Source organism: Aythya ferina (assembly GCF_964211825.1).
Source record: "Aythya ferina genome assembly, chromosome: 6".
Classification (NCBI taxonomy): domain Eukaryota; kingdom Metazoa; phylum Chordata; class Aves; order Anseriformes; family Anatidae; genus Aythya; species Aythya ferina.
In genome coordinates, this window is record NC_140303.1 from 19,241,444 (window position 1) to 19,260,946 (window position 19,503).

The following is a 19,503-nucleotide window of genomic DNA, read 5'->3' on the forward strand; positions in this document are numbered from 1 at the left end:
TCCATTTGATCAGCCTCGGTTGGGTAGCTTTGCAGGTGGAAAGCAGAGCCGCAGCGAGGAGTGCCTGGACAGTGTCCCTAACAGCTTGGGCTTGCTTTAATCTCTGAGGTGCCTACCGTGCACGAGGAAGTGGCCTGAAGCAACACTGTGCTCTTGACGAAGCCCCTGTGGTGTACAGCGATGAGCACAGCACCAGCTACCAGAAGCAGAGGAACTGCGGCACAGTACTCCTCCAGCCTTGCTTGGAGCAATGCAGCATGCAATGGCACGTAATTCTCAAACTGTTCTGTCATCAGCTAACAGTGCTGTGAAAATACTAGTGAGATGGCAGCACGTGCAGACTGTAGTCAGTGGTGCTAAGGGGAGTGGAGTTAGTGATCTTAAAGCTAGCAGGATTTGCTGCCATGACATCTCCAATTGCAACGTAGACAATTGTTCTGTTTCAACATTTAAATTTTCCCAGCATCTAAATGAGTTAAACTACATGGCCTCACTAGCCAGAAAAATCTGAAAGGGTCTCCTATAGAGAATGCTGAATGTACTTGGGAAGCCTAATTAAAAACCCCAAGTAAACACAAATAAGCAATGTTGAGCTTTTTTTTTAATCCAAATAGTATTTTCTGAAGGACTTGTACAATCATATATATATATTTAGAAAATTTATCAGGCTAGACTGCGTATATTGCTAAAATATAAATGTTAAAAATGTTACCATGGGAAAACACTTCCCAAAGGAAAAAAAGAGTCTCAGAGTACAAGAGCAAAACATTTCAAAAGAAGTTTACTACTGATTGTTCGGTGTTCTGGATAGGGAGAGACTAAAAGTACTATCTATGATGCTGGGGAAAATTCTGGAGATGTTCTCTGCTGTTAGAGTCATTATGTACAATCACATTAAACACCAATCCTACTGATAATGAAGGATTCTGAAAGGAAAAGATTTAGAGTTTTAACTACTCTGTAGGGGGCAGTTTTGAACCAGATTAATGAAAATTTTACCCTGACTTATCTGAAATTATGGTTCTATATTCAGTTTTATTATGCTCACCAGCTACATGGGCATAATTTCTTCTTTTAGGTAGATCTAGGCTAGTTATGCTTTAGGGTAGCTGCATAGTATCACATAACTTCACATAGCTGAGAGACTCTTCAGTCTGAAAAGTTCAATAATGGTTGCTAACAATACCTTTTTAAACCTACCAATTAAATAGATTCATAATTGTATAGCAGTGATTAGAACTTCATGGAGGAGGACTGCAATTCTGGGGAAAAAAAAAAAAGAGAGAGGTTTCTTGGAGATGTTAGTATTGGTTGTAGCATTTCAAAACACACAAACAAACAAACAAACAAAAAACAACAACAACCAAACCTTGAAACTTTAAACATGGTACTAGTATTATCTAAGTTTATTTTAAGTTGATACTGTGGTAGAATATGGAAAAGGTATTAGTATGCATAAGGATGTTAGCTTAAAGATTTAAATTAGCTTCTGTCCAGGAGCACACCACATTGAAATATGAAAACCAGGAGTGGATTATACATGTAGCTGTATTTCATCTGAAATCCAAAAGAAAGACATCCTGGCAACACGGGGACAGTCACTGCTACAAGGATTTAAGCAGATATAGTTCTGGATAACAAGCTGAAGTGAAGGAAAGGCTCAGTCACCAAGTCTTTTTCCACTTCGAAAGGAAGGAGCTTACAGATCTAGAGCTTACAGTTGTGACTTCTGCAGCTGGTAGCAGAGAATCTCTAGTACAGTCAACGTCTCTGCACTCACTGTCATTACTTGGCTTTGAATGCACTTACTTAAGTCCATTCTAGAGTGTCACTCACAGCTAAAGCTGCTAGTTAGTTGATATTATAACCAGCTAATAATGTAGAGTAGTTGGATTCACTCTGAACACTGCAAGAAACTAAAACAGTTTCCCAATGTCAATTTCCCAATATCAATGTCAATTTCCCAATGTCAAAACTGAAAATGAATGCCTGACAGATGACCAGACTCAGTAGCTCCACTACTTAAAGCTTGAAACTGACTGTGCTGTCTGAAATGTAGCTGGGATATCCTGTTTGTCTTTCCCAGGCCTAAAAGCTTTCCTTAGTCTTTTTGGGTACAATTCCTCTCTCCTCTCCGCCCCCCGCCCCGCAATATTTACAATTGTGATACTGGGTCTCGCTGGGATGGAATTAGTTTTTGTCATAACAGCCCTATGTTGCTGTGTTTTGGATTTTGTGACTAAAGCAGCATTGATAACGCACCAATGTTTTGACTACTGCTGAACAGCACCTGCTCGGCATCAAGGCTTTCCCCACTCTGTCCCCTCAGTGAGTAGGCTGGGGCAGAGAAGAAGTTAGAGGCAACAGAATTGGAGCAGCTGACCTGAACTGGCCAAAACATTGCTCTATACTGCATAACGTCATGCTTGGCAATAAAACTGGGGTAGCAGAAGAAGGTTGGGAGGCTTTGTCTTCCAGGGTAGACATTGCTCAGAGACTGGCTGTACATCGGCCTACTTGTGGGAAGCGGTGAGAGATTTCCTCGTATTCCTTTTATTTCATTCCTTCACTTACAAGGCAACTGGACCCCTGAGCTTTCTTACTTTCGCTCTTCCTATTCTTTCCCCCATCCCTCTGTGGGAAAGCGACCAAGAGGCTGTGCATGTGCCTATCTACCAGCCAAGGTCAACTCATGAAAATATGGAAAAAAGTCATGGGCTGTGTCAAGATATATTGTTTCCTACAGTGAATTCAACAATTTAGGGGTTAGTTGAAGGTATGCAGCTTCTGCGTATGAATTTTCACTTCAGGGCACCCTGAAGGCGGTATTGCCTTTCTCTCACATCTCTACTACTCCCACTAGTCATAAAACTTGTGCACAGGGGACCTAAGAAGTTGTGAATGCAAACGGAGCCGGTACTCTCTGCTCCTCAGTCTTCTGTACGGTGACTGACAGTGATGGAGGCGTTGGCCAGGAAAGGGGACCACAGGGTAAGACTGCTGGAAGGGCGGCTAGGGACAGGCTGGTTCTTCACTGCGAGGCAGAAAAGCGGAACATCAGCCCGCTCCACACAACCTCCCGCACTATTGTTGCCGCAACGTGAACCGAAGAAGCACAACGCCGCAGGCCACCACCGCCGCCCCCTGCCCGCCGCCCGCTGCCGACCAACGGCCGCCGCCCGCCAACGGCCGCCGGGCCGCGCGCCCCTCCCCGGGCCCAGCGCGCCGCGCGGCGCTGGTTGGCTGCCGGGGCCGCGCGGGGCCTGATGGGAGCGCCGCCGGCCCGGGCCCTGCCCTCCTCCTTCGGCGGGCGGCGGCGGGGCGGGATGCGCGGCCCGGCCCGCGCCAGGTACGTGCCGGGGAAGGGGGGCGGCGCGGCGCGGCCGAGGAGGAGGCGGCTGGCCCCGCCGGGGGGCGGCCGGCTGGCCGGCCGGTGATTCCCGGGGCCCGGCCCCCACCCTCGGCCGTTGACAGCCGGCGGCCCCCGGGAGCGGGGCGGCTCCACGGGCTGCGAAGGGGGCGGTGGGGTGCGGGGTGCGGGGCTTCTCCCTCCCGCACCGCACCGCGCCGGGCCCAGCCCGGGCTCTGAGCAGCGCCCGGCCCTTCCTCGGTGCCCCCTGCGGAGGCGGGTGGCCCCCCGAAGGTGGGGGGTCTGGCCGGGGCCCTGCCGGGCGGGGGCAGGGGGAAGGCAGCTGCAAGGCCCCAGAGCCCCGCGTCGCGGTGTGGCCGAGAGGTGCTGAGGCAGGAGAGCTGCGGGCAGCAGGTGATGCTCTTGGGTTTGGCCTGCGTGCTCGCCTGCCCGAGCCGCTCGGGGCTGGGGGAGCTGCTGGGGTCACTGAATTGTGGGAGACGGACAACTTGGGGTGGAAACCTCGTGAACGCGAGTGGAGACTCGGTTTGGAGGTAGCCCTCCCACTCTTGGGTGTGAAGGTGAACACCTGATGAAACTTGTGCATAAAATAAAGCTACTAGGCTTACAGGCTACATCGCTTAAAGAGTGCGCCTCCCGCCCTTCAGGGGTAACACGTCTGTAGCAAAAGCTTCTAGCGCTTTTTCTTTCAATGTGACTTGATTTGATGTTATTCAGTCTTGAATTTCAACATTCTAACTCTTAAAAACTATTGTGGAGATTTTAATTTTTGAAAAGCTTTTAATTTTGGAACATTGTTGAACCTAGATGGAAGAAATTTGCAAGTGACAGAGATGTCCTGCATGCTTGTAGGCCTTTTCTAAGGGGAGCCTTTAGGGTACTTGATGTTGTTTGGACCCTATATTAACTCTAAAACTGGCTGAAGCTCACGCTGTTAGTGAAGGAAAGCAGTCTGCCTGACTACATGACTTGATAAAGGTTAATGAGATCAATCTATTTTCTCCATCTGGATGAATAGGTTGGTGGATGACTTCTGTATTCATGCATGATCCATCCCTCTTTTGAAAGATAAACACTTTCAATTTCAGTACCCTTTATATGGTACTTCTACTTTTGCTTTTTACTAATTAAGTCCCATATTTTTGGGGTGGAGAAGATGCTATTGTGAAATCTAGATTTTTTTTTTCTGAGACTCTGATAATGAGAATTGATTACAGTGTTTTCTTAGGCTTCTACATTATTCTTCTACCACTTGTTGATTTGAAGTTTAGGGTTCAGCTATCTTATTTGTGCATTACATCAAAGATAACATGTATGGAATTAAATCCAATCACAGCTGTGCTTAGTGAGGGGGGAGGAAGAGTTTTGTGCTGGAGAGATGTGCTCTTCCAGAGGAAAAAGTGCTGTGCAGTAACTTTTTGATGGCTAGAGCATGGGAAGGAAGTATGCTTGTGGAAGAGAGGCTCTTACCATAAAAAGTAGGATATCAATAGTGGATATGTGGAGTGACAGATAAGGAGGAATGAGGGAAGTTTGAAGCAATTGAGGACAATTTGTGTTGTGGTCATGTCAAAAAAAAAAAAAAAGTGGAGGAAGGGATGGAAGAATGAAAACATCTGAACTACCTCATAGTTACCGTAGAAAATCCTTTATCTCATAGTAAAGGATTCAGTGACTAAACCGTAAATGTGAATTTAGTGGCCCTAATCTGTTAATACCTCTTTGGGGAGGGGTTTTGGTAGGATTACTGATTTACAGGGTGGTTTGCATAAAGCCTGTCAGCATCGTGGTTCATGTAAAATTACGTGTGTGGTGACACTTGTCAGGCCTGTTTCCCTTCCAGGTACTTGCTGGTTGTCTTGAAAAGCGTATGTGCAGATACCATGTGAATGTGTTACTGGGAAGGGTCAGTGTTGCTAATGGCTTATGAATAACCTTTGCTCAAAGATCCTCTAACACTTTTATTGCAAAGGTTCTTTAACTGTGGCATGGAGGATATAGGCCATGTGAGCATCTATCTCCGTGTCTCTTTCTGTGCATCTAAATAAATAACTGCTACCCATGCTCCTAATAGCAGTGGCAATGTTACTGAAGCAGACTAGATTTGGGAATGGTGTGCTAGATTTGCAGACTTCTTAATTGGCTAGGTGACATAGCTTTCATATTGTTTTGGAAGAATGATGATATTTATCTCAGTGTAGACATACTTGTGAAGAAGGCGTAGGCTCAGATCAACTGTGATGCTTTTGTAAAAATGTGTGTATCTGCAAAATGAGAATTACGTAAAATTGTCAGCGTTAGAGAACAGCAGTATTGAATGTTGAAAAGTGAAAACATTGCTGGTGTTTTACCGTGGTTAGTTGTTGTAGTGGTAATTGTTTAGAGAATATACTCGAGACCAAGGGGTAATTGTGCTTTTTCTGTAGCTCACCCCTCTGTGCTAGCAACAGCACAGAGGGGTGAGCTGTTGCAATTTAGCAACAGCAGAGCTAATGTGTCCATCTGTTCTAGCTTAATTTTGGCAGCATTTCAAATATGGATTTGCTTATCTTCAAGGATTGGTTTTCAAGACTGGAACCCAGAGCTATAGGCCCCATGAAGGCCTTGGCTTTCCTACAAGGTGAAGAGGTTACCGTAATACAGTAGAGTTAGCAAGCAATGTGTATCCTATATTATATTAATTTGTTCTGGCAGCTTCAGACAACTTGGGAACACCTTTGGATTGAGATAAGGTTTCTTTATCTTTCAATTCGCGGCCAAAGGTAACTTAACAAACACACTAATAATCACTAATTTATTTCTGCCTAACTGGGCAGTGCTTTTTGTTTTGTTTTGTTCTACTGTTTCATTGCAGAGTTAACATTGCTTGAACACCAGTTGGGATTGAGCATTAGTTTCCTGTTAGGGTTGCTATGAACCAGTAACTTTTTCATTCAGTGGATAAAATCTTAAATGATTGGAAAGAACTTGTGCCATCCTGAGGTTCAAAGTCCATTTATTCCAACTACTTACTGATGGAAAGCTGCAACACTTATTTCAGGAACCTGGACGCAGCTTATTAAACTAGGGCTGTCCATGGGTTCCAGATATGTGTGGAGTGAACTACTTTTGCACACCTGGAATTGCTTTTAGGGCCATTTGATATGCTGGTGACTGCACTGTACGTTGTGTGCAGGGAACGCTTGCTGATGTTCTGCTTCCCAAGAGCATGTGAAATCTCAGTAGCCTGCTGTGAAACTAATGATTTAACTTAAAAATGATCATACAAAGGGAGAATAGCAATGGTGTTCAGTAAGTTCTTGTTGATGAGAGCTTGAAAAGGAAGTAGATTTATGGAAGAAGAACTACTCTCATGAGTAGTAGGATGTTAATGAAGGGTGTCAGCTGAAGAGGGATGTTGAGAGTTGTGCTTATGAGCAGCTGAGGAATTGGAAATCAATTTATTCTTAATTCTGTTTAGTAATAAGTTTTAAAAATTGTTTTTTGTCAGAGGATTTCGGCTTCTTTTTTTTTTTTTTTTTGGTGGGTTATTTTGTTCTTCTGTTTTTGAGGACTCCTTTCTGTTTAAATACTTCCATAAAAAAGTTTGTCCACATCAAGGCTGATAGACGTACAAGAGACCTACGAAACAAAGAATGGATTTTATAATAACATGTGGGCAGAGATAACTAGGCAATGATTTTATGCACTGTTTTGATTTCTTTAGATGTTGGAATAAATAATGACTTTTGTAGTGTGCTGTTAGATTGGTCTTATGTGCCTAATGCTTTACTTCTAGCTGTGAATTCTTGTAGAAGATAGCTTTAACACTTGTCCACAATAGAAGATGGGTGGATTAATTTCAAGATGGAGGGTAAGTACAATCTTTTAACAATGTAATAATCTTTAGTTTAGCTGTACATCATCCATTGATGTATCACTTAAAAGTCCAATAGCAAAATAGATGTGCAGAAATACAACAATCAAAATCCCCAACCTGTATACCTGCATGACTGTGCATTATTTCCTTTGAGCTACCAGACCTGATGCTAGTTTAAGTTACAGAATTGTGTTTTTAACTGTAAGTCTAAATGGTTTTGTGGTACTTCATCGCAGTAGGTACAGCAGTACTTGTGATTTTGAAGATTGGTGGCTGTTCTCAGTCAAAATGGATAGATTCAGAATATCATTGTCTGTTTTAAGAAATATTTTGGCAGCTACTCATAGTTACACAGGTCTTTCCTTACTGTTTTTTTTTTTTTTTTTCAATTGGCTTATATGTTACTGAATGGTATACTGAGTTTGAGAAAGTCATGAGGCTTTTGACTCCGCTGTCAGGTGTGAGTTGTTGAGTCTAGGTCTGCAGTTTTTTTTTTTTTTTTTTTTTTTAGTCTCCCGTATGAGACTCCTTTAAAGGTGAGAGTGTAGGTAAAATGTCAGTTTTGCATAACAGGGGAAAAAAAGGTTTCCACTTCTACAGTGATGTAACATCGGCTGTAGTCTTCAGATTTGTGGTCTGAAGGTTGGGTTAAAATAATTAGTAGTTTCATACTTCTCAGCAAGTTGGGGAAGATTCTTAGAGTGTGTTCCAGGTTATTCCTAAGGGGAATTTTACTGGAGATGAGTCCTTATTTACAGCTGCTTATAATTCATTTAGAGCTTGTCTTTGTGCAGAATGAGTATTAGTAAAAAGCTTAAAAGTTATTAGATTAAGGCTTCCTGTCTATATTATCTTCACTTTACCTCCTCCTTCCTCTCATCAATTTTCTCCTTGTTCTGTTTTCCACCTGCACATCCATAATTACTGTACACACATTGTAGGTTTTCAACTTGTGTGGTGTAGGATTGGATCCTTCAGCCAATAGTAATGACAACTGTACAACAGTGATGCATTAGTGTCCTCTGTCACTGGTAAAGTAGGAGAAATTTCTACTTTACATAAAATAGTTAGAATATTAATCTGTTATGAGTGTCTTTTTGTTGAGAAACTGTTTACCTATGCTAATTCTCAAAATACTGTTTCAATCAGATTAACATCTTTGTTCTTTCCCTTGTAAGCAGGCGAAGCCTTCTACTGTAGAAGTATTAGAAAAAATTGATAAGGTATGTATTTGTTTCTTGGTGATTTGATTTTTTTTAGAAATATGCATACTTTTTGCTGGCAATGCTTTTCTTTATCTTCAGATAAGATAGTGTCATGGAATTTTAAATAATTTTGATTATTCCAGTTGGATGTAATAGACTGAACTTCAGATGGAGTGCTACCTTTATTTTTACTCTTAGTATTAATCATTTAAAAACCAGCAAACGCTGTATAGTAGATAGTGAGAAACTATAGTTTAAGTGCTTACTTAAAGAGCCTGAAATGGGAGTGGATGTGTCATTATTATATGATTTATGTTATTACATAATTTAATTATAATTAATGGTTAAACTCCCATGTTATAGGAAATGTCACTAAAGGAAAGTTCCCTTCATCAGATTCATTAGAATAGCTTCAATGTATGGCTTAAAGTGTAGCAATTGTAACTATAGTGGTAGTAAGTAAGGTTGGGGACAGAGTAACTGCTAGGTCAGTTTGTTAATCAACTCTTATTTTTAGTCAGAATTTGAGACAGATGTCTGCACTTCACAGGGATATTAACTGTTCTGAAATATGCTGTTGATACTTTTCATTTTATTAAGTGTAAGTACTCCTATCATCACTTGAAATGAAATCAAAATGGTAACACAGACTGTTGATTGATCATGTATTAATATGGTAAAACCATCATTCAGATGTTTAGGATTTCACTCTAAATGTGAGAAAATACTGAAATGAATACATATGTGAAGTGAGTGATGTTTCAGCAGTTCCCACTGTTTGCAGAAAAGTGTTAAATGCATTGGAAATCACACAGGTGCCTGTTGAAAGTTTTAGGATGCAAAGTATGCCAGTTAAGTTCTTATGTGTCATAAAGACAGTCATTCATAAGATATTAACGTTTTTCTCTTGTCCCAAATATACTAAATCATTAAAATAAGAAAAAGGGATAATTTGTGATAATTCTCCCCAGTAGTGATATGTTACTTCTAATACAATGCAAGTGGCCCATATAACAACTGTAGTACCGTGACGCATTTATGTTGTGAAAGTTATCTCTGGGTAGGCATTGTCATTTATCAAAAAGCCGCTTGACTTTTCTAATCAAGTATCAAGTTGATATGGCTAATTTTAGCAAACGCTTAAAGGCAACCTAATAAAGAACACAGACTAATTTCATTAATAAGGTTGAACCCTATTTATTTACAGGAAATACAAACATTAGAAGAATTCCGAGAAAAAAATCAGAGGCTACAGAAATTATGTGTTGGAAGGCTACTCTTCTACTCTTCGGTTCTTTATCTTATCACCTTTTTCATTGTATATTTTTGTTGTCTTCCTGATGAATGGACAGCAAGGTTTATTATGACACTTCCGTTTTTTGCATTTCCATTGATGTAAGTAAATATGCTTTTTTTTTTTTCCTAACTGCTGTCTCCTTGATAAAAGGAGATGGAAAATATGTCTCAGCAGGGGTTTGGGTTTGTTTTTGACAATCCTTGAGTTGTCATAACTTGCAAATTTTTTTCTTCTAAAATAAATCGAAGTAGTTAGGCAGACACTTTCTTTGAGGGAAACGTCTCTCTTGGGTCTACATTTAGTGTAGAACTGAGTCTTACCATCAAAAGATGTTAGCATCTGAAGTTACTTAGCTTATCAAAATTATACTAGGGCTAGAGATAGAGCTGTACCTGAAAAGCTGCAAGTTAGTGTTGTACAAACAGAAGGGCATTATCTTAAGTTTTATTTCTACTACCATTTTGGAAAAGTAACACTACTGTATGGAAGTAACAAGAGGTATGTTGCCTGTACGTGAAATGCAGCACATAAAATCGGGCAAAATATACAAGAGTGAACGGAGAAACTTACTTTTAGATGTTAGGTGAATGTTAATGCAGAAAGGTCATCAGCCTAAATATGCTGTGGATCAATTTTAGCTAAATAGCTGTTGTTCTGTAAGATCAAGGATCTGTTTTATTTAAACAGAAAATATCCTAATGTCTTTGGATTTGAATAAGGGAGAAAATTGCTTTTTTTTTTTTTTTTTCCCCTAGACCTGATGTTCATTCTCATGTGTACCATGTTTTCTAAATGAATTTCTTTTCTTAAGAATAAAAATTTGAGTTCCCACCTCACCAAACATTTTCTTCCCTACCTCCCACCTCGATCCAGCCATCAGTGAAGAGAAGCAGTCTGTCTACTGAGCAGCTTTCCAACCAATAACTTCAACAATGTATTTAGCAATTTGCTAGATGAATGTGGTAAATACTGTCTGTATTTGTACAGTATCTTTGTATGAAAACCTGACTTGTCAGTGCCCTAGCTCTAGACTTGAAGGGTAGTCAAACATATATTGAAGGCTTTGCAAGTTTGATTAGATCAGTTTGTGGGTCACACAGTGTAACATGTTACAGAAAGCATCATAAAGTATCCTTTATATTCTGTTATGCATAATGTAGTAATACATTGGTGTTATAGAATCGTGTGGAGAAAATGCATGGACAGTAATATCTTGTCTGGAAAGAAGGAATCTGGAAATTAAAGCACAAATTAATCTTTGACAGTAATATGAATTGTTTTTGTTCTTAAATGCAACGATTTGGAAATATTTGTTAGCCTGCAAGGCTTGCTCATGCTAACAGGGAAGGCATGTAGAAAAGGAAGCTTCCCTTTTAAGCGTTTTAGGATGTGTCTAGAAATGAAAAACTTATTACTGAACGTGGTGGCTTTTAATGCTATGGTGTGAACTTTAACGTCGGATTTTCTCTACTTTTTCTTCCCAATTTTTGCTTCACTTTTTTAATGATGGGTTCCTATAAAGCTCTGAATTAGATACTAGCTTACTGACATCTAGAACTAGACTTGCTTTCTTGTGACTGTTTATCTGATTTTTCTATTAAGCTATTCTTCAGCCTTTTTTTCAGGTATGAATGGCAAGCAACTGCCAGGTCGTCTTTGCTCTTGGTCAAGAGGTGACTTCATGCTGAATGTCTGGTGCCACCCAGTAATTACTCTAGAGATTTTTTTCCAGCCCTAATCAGACTGGAATATGTCTGCCTTTTCCAGCTTGTAGTCAGTCACCAACTTATTTCTGCCTTGGGTCATTCCCTCAGTGTCTCAGCATGTTACTAGTATAGAGTTAAGTTCTAGGAATATATAACATCACTAATTTCAATATACATTGAAATGTCTGTAAAGTTGAGGAAATACTGTAGCATTTTAGAAGGGTGTTCTTGAAATACGATCTAATTCAAATAAACTATTTAATCTTGTCCTAATTCTCAGGTAAACGTGTTTAATATTAAACTTACAAATTTTGTCTCAAACAGCCTGCTATTCAACTTGCACTTCAAAGTTCTAAACAAAGTCTTTTGTTTCATAAAATCTTGCCATATGTATGTGCTTAGAATATGGATTCATTTCTGTATTAAGCACAGATGACACAAAGAAATCATGCCTGTATACCATAATCTTGTTACTTTATGGAAAGATGCATCTTGCATTGTTGAAGTGGACAAAGCTATCCATCTGTATTCTTAAAATGGTTATTACAATGCACCTTTGAAAGTGGAGTAGAGTTAAACTCTGTGTGTTTCTGTCACCTTGTATAGGTTACTTTTACATTCTAGTAGTGTTGTTCAACTTAGTTCAGGTTTTGTTGTTAATACTTAAAAGCATTTTAAACTGATTAGTCATTATATAAATTAAAAGTATGTTCTTATGAATTAGTCAAAACTATTTAAAATTTTGTATCACTTAGCTTAGTTTCTTTTACTAGCTGTTACTCAGAGAACCTTTTTAGCCTTTAGGATTTTTATACTGTTTTATATAGTACTTGCCACAAGGAAGGTTTTGAATAAGATCCTTGGAAGGGCTTGAAGTATGAGATTTGCTTCTTAGATTAGGCTGTGTGACTTGCCAGAGAAAGCTTCTACTTCATAATCATAAACATTTCTAAGTTTAAAAAAAAAAAAAAAAAAGCCTAAGGATTGTAGGGAGACTTTTCAAATGTAGAATGGATGTAGATAAGTAACTTTTTCTTAAGCATAAGCAAACTGCTACATAGATAGAGCTAAATCAGCTGAAACTGTATGGAAAGTGACTAAATTATTTGTAAAATCAACGGGAGTCAGGTCAGTTAACTTTAGGAAAGTATTTGTACAAAAGCTATATCTCAAGACTTTCATCACTGTTGAGTTGTTCCTACATGCCTGCTGTGTCCTAAATTCTAGGCTTTAGCTTCTAAGCTTGTTCTTTTGGATAACTTGCATTATAAATCTATCAAATAAGAAGCAGGGACTCAGTAATTTTCAGCTAACAACACATACCTTGAGTTTTAAAAAGTTCTCACTGAGCATTTTAGCAAGCAGTGATGTTACTGCTGCTGCTTCCTTAGTATTTATACTTATAGTTACATTTGATCGAATATTATGACAGTTGGATTTTATTTGGGTCGACGTTCTTGTTTTGTTGACAAGCTACCAATTTCATTTGTAATTTTCTGCTTAAAGATTTATTCTGTTTGAAGATTTATTCTTTGTATTTGCAGAGTTAAATCATATGTGGTAACTCTTCTATGTGAACCGTCTTGCCTGGTAAATGATTTCAGAAATGATTAATATTTTAATTAATGCTATTCTTCTTTCTCTTTTAAAGAATCTGGTTTATAAGAACACTGCTCATTTTTTTCTTCTCCAAAAGGACAGAAAGGAATAGTAAGTACATTTTCCTGTCTCTTTTTAGAACGTGGAGCTAGTTGGGAATGATGCTTACTATGAAAATGTAAATACTTTGAATAATTCTACTTCCAGGAAAAGAATAGCCTCTTGATGGATGCTGAAACGAGTAGCATTTAGCTAAAGAGTTGTGTGGTAGAAACAACAGTTTTAATTAACGTGAAGGAAACTGCTTAATCTCCCACTTTGCTTATGAAATTATGGAAACTTTCTTCCCTCTTTGGATTCTTCAAAGTGTAATGGGACAAAATAGAGTGGAGTGAGAGGAAGGAAATATAAGTGATAGGAGTGGTTTATTTAATACTTGCATTTTGCAAGTATTTTAGCAATTCTCTTCTATGTAAAGGCTATGTATTAGAATAGATAAAAAGCATGTGTTTAATTTAAGATGACGTTTTCCTCCCCAAATTCTCCAAAGTATGCTCATTTTATTATAAGTGGAAAAGGAATAAGCATGTTTTTTGTACAGTTTCAGGAACTAAGGGAAATGTTATGTCATGTGTTTAAAAAATAAAAATTAATGGAGTTGTTGAAGTGTGTGTAATTGCTCAAGTACATGCTGATTTATTCTAATGTGAAATTTAAAAACTGCATCTGTGGCACTTGTTTGTGGTAGAGTTCATTTGAGATTTTCTTTGAAAGCAGTCCAGCCTGTAACAATATCTCATGGTGATGTGAGCAATAATACAGGAAAAACCTCAGTGTTTTATGACATGTAGAGCAACAAGATCGATTTAATTTGTGACAGCTTATGAGTTAAACATCACTTTTGGAATTTCTTAAATTTAGTGTTTACGCTTGATATGCAAGCATAGGACATACATTTTTATGTACAAATAAAATTGTCCATATATTTTGTGGCACTGAATGATTCATTTCTAAGGATGAGTATATATTTGTATTTCATGGCCACATAAGAAAACTAGTATGTTTTTTCTAGTTTGCTTAAAGGTCTTTATTGTTATTTTTAGCATACAAGCAAGTCTACTGCCTTTGTTGGGCATGTGTAGAAAGGGTTTTAGTACATGTTAGAACATGCCAAAGGGAATTATTTCTGCGCTGTTCCAGAGATTGAGCATAAGTGAAGTGTTTTACCTCAAAGTTACAAGTCCTGTATTTGGAAAAGAAATAAAATACTACTGTAACTCTTGCACTGTGTAAAGCAAGAGAAAACACTTTGGAGAGCAAACTGGCAACTAAGTAGCTCAAATCTAGTCTTTTATTCTGGATTAAGTTAAAATAATGTGTCAAGTCATTAGAGATAGTAATTTAATACCGTAAAGGTCTACACTGGATAACTGGATACACCAGTCCTGGGAATCATGATCGGAAGGAATAAAATACGTAGTGAAACTCTGGGACAGGGGATGTACAAACTGAAATTCCCTAGTCTTTAAGGCTGGTCAGGCAGGCAGCTGTAAAGGAAGGTTTAGGCTGATCTGTCCCTAAGTATGGGAAAAATAAATGAGGTGTCTTGCGGGTGTTGACTTCTCTAGTATGAATCTTTTTAGTAGATTTAAGATGAGACGCATTGGTTTCTTGAGAGTGCTTTGCAATAACTATCATTTGGCCACCTTTGATAGAACAGGTGTTTCATGAGATGCTCACTGAAAGCAGGATGTAAAGAAACAAATGCCCTCACTATAAACTTACTGTGTTGCTTTGTGGGAGGCTATAGTTGAGGTGTTCTAGGCAGTTCTGTACTAAATACAGCTTGTGTTTAACAAATTATTAATAAACAACCTTACAGTACTATTTGGCTGCATGATACCATACTACATTAAAGTACAAGGTGTGACAATGGGCTACCTGAGAGGCTGTGTTCTAATGTAAATACCAAATTTGGTGGAGGGAGGTGCCTTAGTTTATTAGTTTAAAGATGCATAGTTTCTGGAATTGTGTATCTTTTGTGGTCTAGCCCAGTACTATCTAGGTCTTGTTCCATGTCCTATTCCTTTTACTAATAAGGTATTGTTTTAGTTACCCTTTTGTAGCATAAACTTTCAAATGTTGTATGTGCCCCATTTTAGTATCTTCTAGATTTCATAGAATGGCCTGTTGTATCAGGATAGGTTCTGACATTATGGAAAAGTTCAGCTTATGTATTCTTATAAATTATTTCCTGAAATAACTTAAAAAAAAAAAAAAAGTTTAATACACCTAATAAATATACAGAAATAGTTTTATGTGTATGCATATGTATGTATTTAACTTGGTGTATTTTTGGTCTTCTTTCTTGTCTTACGCTTTTTTGGAAAACTGAAAAATGGGTAGCCTACTAGTAAACTACTAGGTCTAGCAGCACTAAGGAGGAAGAAAACCTGTAGACAGGTTTGTGTGTATGAAGGAGGCAGTAGAAGACTGATTTTATCAGAATATCTACTATATTAGTCAGTGGTTTATTGCGGTAAATTTTCCATGGGTGCCAAGCTGTAAGCATTGACTTAAAGGAGAGTCCCACATGCATTTGATTTTTTCTTTCTCTCTCCCTTTTAAGGGAGGTGCCGTACCTACTACTTGTAGAAAAGGCTCTTACAGTGAGAGATTCTTAGATTCTTAGAGAGATACCTAGTAGCCTACAAAACTGTTTTTTTGCTGTAGTTTGAAAAATTTGAAAGGGTAAAATAGATCCAGATTTGAAGCTTAGAATCCATTTGGCATTTGAAAATAGCATGTGTAAGATGCTTACATGAAGTGTTGAAGCTGGTAAATCTGTATCCAGATAAATTAATACTTAGAGCTCAAGCTTTTTTTTTTTTTGTAGTTTGACTCTTGAGATTAAGTGTATTTGGTCCATTGTTGTAGCACTTTTAATGTAGGTCAAAGCAGGGCACTAGCTAGAATTGGTTCCCTTAATGAGGAAATGGTACATAAAACTTTTTAATAGTTGTAACTGTAAAATGATAAGTGGGTTAAAATTTATGAGCAGTTTCAGTGTTTAAGATCATTCATTTTCATATAAACTTCATTTGTTTTTCCACAAAGTTTACTGATGTAGATTTGATTGTGGTGGGTATGTAATTTTTCTTGATCTCAGAGGGCAAAGTCAATGTTCAGTGTGCTGCAATTATCTCTTCTTTATGTTTGAAAGCTAATGTATACAATGTTCTTCTTTTAGATGATGCGCTGGAAGATTTAAAATCTCAGAAGAAAAAAATAGTAAGTAAAACTTCAAGGAAACCTAGTTAACAGTTCACTAAAATATTCCTGCATCTCTGCAGGTTCAACTTGATTGTAATACATCAATGTAAAGTGGAGGGAGAGAGGAAAGGGGGGAAAACTGCTACTGTTACTCTGTTTTCAGGTATTTTCTAGTACTGCAAAAGATTTTCCTGACCTTCTTGTGGTCAAAATCACAAAGGGCTGTTTGCGTATGAGAATAAATTATATCATTATGATTTAACTTAAAACTATTGTTTTACTGTTGGTAGATCTGTTAAGTGATTCTGTTTAGTCAGAAAATGTGTTATTTCAACTACTTCTTGTTGATTATCTTTTACTTTAGGATTATGAAGTGTAATATGTACCGATTCAAGAACAGTCTTAGTATTTTTAATAGTTACTCTATCATTTAATTATTGTAAATAGCAAAAAGGACTTCTGGATTCACTTTTTGATCAAGTAACAGATTGTTTATCCAATATGCTTCAGCATTTATTTTTCATCCTCCTCCATCTTATTTTTGTACTATATTTCTTCCATTACATTCTTGTCTTGGATCAGTTCGATTGGTTGTCTTGAGGTCATCTATTTTGTGAGCTGTGTGGATGAGCTGACAGTATGAAACTGGTATGTGCCAGGTCTGCATCAAGTGGATTGACACATGATCTCAAGACAAATTTTGTATAGAAAAGATTCTAAGTCTTGGATAACTTGCACAGTTTATATAACACTAAAATCTATTTCATCTCTAGCTGTTCACTCCATAAAGAACTTCTTTATTTCCCTACTGCCTCTCAGGAAGAACTTAAAAAACAAAAACAAACAAAAAAAAAACCACACACACACACAAGAAAACCCCATTGACAAGAAGTCCTTGCCCTCAAAGATATCCTTCTAAAGTTGCATTATATGGCTTTATTGTTAATGAATATCTCAGTGTTCACCTTATTCGTTCTGGATTGTTTGCTGTGGTAGCCAAATGAACTGAATTTATGACAGAACTACCAAAAGTCTTTTTGGTAAGAGTCTGATATTATAGGGCTTTCACAAAGCAAATAGACTTCACAGGTGTTCTACTCTGGTGTTTTTTCTTGGCACTTTGTAAGTATAGATTTAAAAATGGTAACCTGTAACCTAATTATGTCATTGTCCTTTGGTAAAGAGGATTTGCTAATATTTATATCTACTAATCTTTATTTTAAGGAATCTATTAAATGGAAGTGTCCTTTGGCTGGAGAGGTGATAAAAAGGGATTGGAGAGGCTTACGTTTTCTAAGAATGAAATAAATGAATGACAACTATGTTTTAACCTTATTTTATGAAAATAGATTAACTGAAAATAGTTTCTTTCCCATTTGTGTAGTTATTGAGTTGCTTTGGAGGAAAACTTTCAGAACAGAAAAAGTACAACAGAATAAAACAGTTCTTGGAGTCTTTAGAGTAAATTCTCTATTTTAGTTATATAAGTGTTTTATCTTCGTATTCTAGAACTAGTCACGCTGAATATTTGTGTGTTGGTTTTGTGTGTGCATTTTTTTTTAGAGAATAAGGAGGTAGATTAGTCAGAGAAGCTGGTCTGCAAAGGATTTTTTTACTCTAAAAACTCATGCTGTTGAAACGTGATGTAAATTTGTATTTCAGATATGCAAAAGTCAAAATAATATCAGAAAAAGTAATAAAGTCAAACCAACAACAGACAGCAGTTAAAAGTTAAATAGTTGCTTTGTGAACAAAAATGCATTGTGAACAATGTAGAAGTTGTAGTGTAACTATGGGGTGTTTAAACCTGAAAATATAAATTGCTATTGGTTTATATGCATGTCAAGCTATAATCATTAAAGACAAACATCTTAGAACTAGTGAAACAGTTCTGAGAGGTCCAATAACCTTTAACTCAGCTATTTTTCAATCTGAAGGGAATAAAAAATCATGATTATCTCCTGAGCTTGTGGGTGTCTGGTTCTTAGCAAGGAACCAGAAGCAGATGACTTTCTGCAACCTCTTGTGGTTTTGGTATTTTTGACTCAGTTGATTTCTTGGGAGTTTCATCATAATTTAAAGGTATTTAAGCATTAAAATTAGATCATTATACGTGAACCCTGGTGTGCTGAAATGAAGTGAACATGGATGCAGGTAATGAGACTGCATGTGATTTGTATATTAGATAAAACACTTAAAATTGCATTATATAATAATTTGCTTTTGATAATATTCAGATTTAGTTTTGTGTTAATTCCTATAGTCCCATCTGTAGCAATACCTACCTTTTATTTAAAAATGAACAAAAAGTTTCAAGCAGAATAATCAGAAGTGGGAGGGATTGGGTTTTTTTTTCCCTGTTGGATTCCAACTAGCTACTAAACTTGCAAATAGAAATAGTTACTGAGATACCTATAATTGTAATCCCCAAAGTATGCAGAATAGGTAAAAATGTATTTCCTGATGATTTGTATTGCAGATTGTTGTCTAGGCATTGTCAGCCAGCCACCACAGCTATGGTTTTTCACTTCATTGAAGTGCAGCTACCTAATTGGTGTAGAAATTTTTAAAGGGAATTGGACTTACTGAAAAGTGTAACAGTACTTGTGTTTTACAGGCACGTGGCCCATCTTTTCCATAGTGACACTATTTAAATGCTGAAGGGTACCAACAACACAGTAAGCTCCTCACCTACTAGGTATAAAGCCCTGGTGGCTGTGCAACATGAGCTGCACGTAACCTTCAGTTCTGCTCAAAAGAGTAAAAGTTCAGTCTTTGGTAGCATAATCACATTAGTGTTAATGTGGGTGAAATATCTGACAAACACATACAGGTATTTCAACTTAAAATGCTCAGTAATATTGGCTGTTTTGTACTTTGACTCAGTCTATGTAATATTTTTCTTGCACAAGGCTGAGTCTCAACAATTCTGTTTTCTTAGTGGTCTAAAAGTTGAGTGTCCCTTTGTGGAATGAGAAGGGGAAGGATTGAATGCATTAGCTGTAATTAAGGCACTACTTCAAGATGCAACTTCTGCCCTCCTTGATCATAAGGGATACTCTGCTTGTGTTTGTAATACTGTAGGTGTCACTTTGGCCTTACTTCTCCAACAGTTAATGAGGCTGTCAGCCCTTTAGCCTGAATGTGTATAGATGAGCAAGTTCAGAGGGTTAAGCATATTAAAAGCAAGGGCA

The 19,503-nt window shown here is 37.9% G+C and overlaps 1 protein-coding gene across 8 annotated transcripts in view; it reads left to right on the forward strand.

Moving 5' to 3' along the window:
• The first annotated feature begins 3,277 nt into the window (after positions 1-3,277).
• The window catches only part of LNPK (lunapark, ER junction formation factor), a 39,791-nt gene continuing 23,565 nt past the window's right edge, over positions 3,278-19,503 (forward strand). For 3 of the 8 annotated variants that reach the window (XM_084523130.1, XM_084523134.1, XM_084523136.1), the window contains exons 1-6: positions 3,278-3,349; positions 7,149-7,223; positions 8,408-8,452; positions 9,642-9,829; positions 13,089-13,147; positions 16,287-16,327. In XM_084523130.1, the coding sequence (XP_084379256.1) occupies positions 7,197-7,223; positions 8,408-8,452; positions 9,642-9,829; positions 13,089-13,147; positions 16,287-16,327 (360 nt within the window). In that variant the 5' untranslated portion in view covers positions 3,278-3,349; positions 7,149-7,196. Of the gene's footprint in view, positions 3,350-3,654; positions 3,764-7,148; positions 7,224-8,407; positions 8,453-9,641; positions 9,830-13,088; positions 13,148-16,286; positions 16,328-19,503 lie in introns of those variants that run through there. The other 5 variants (XM_084523132.1, XM_084523135.1, XM_084523137.1 and 2 more) reach the window with 3 other exon arrangements.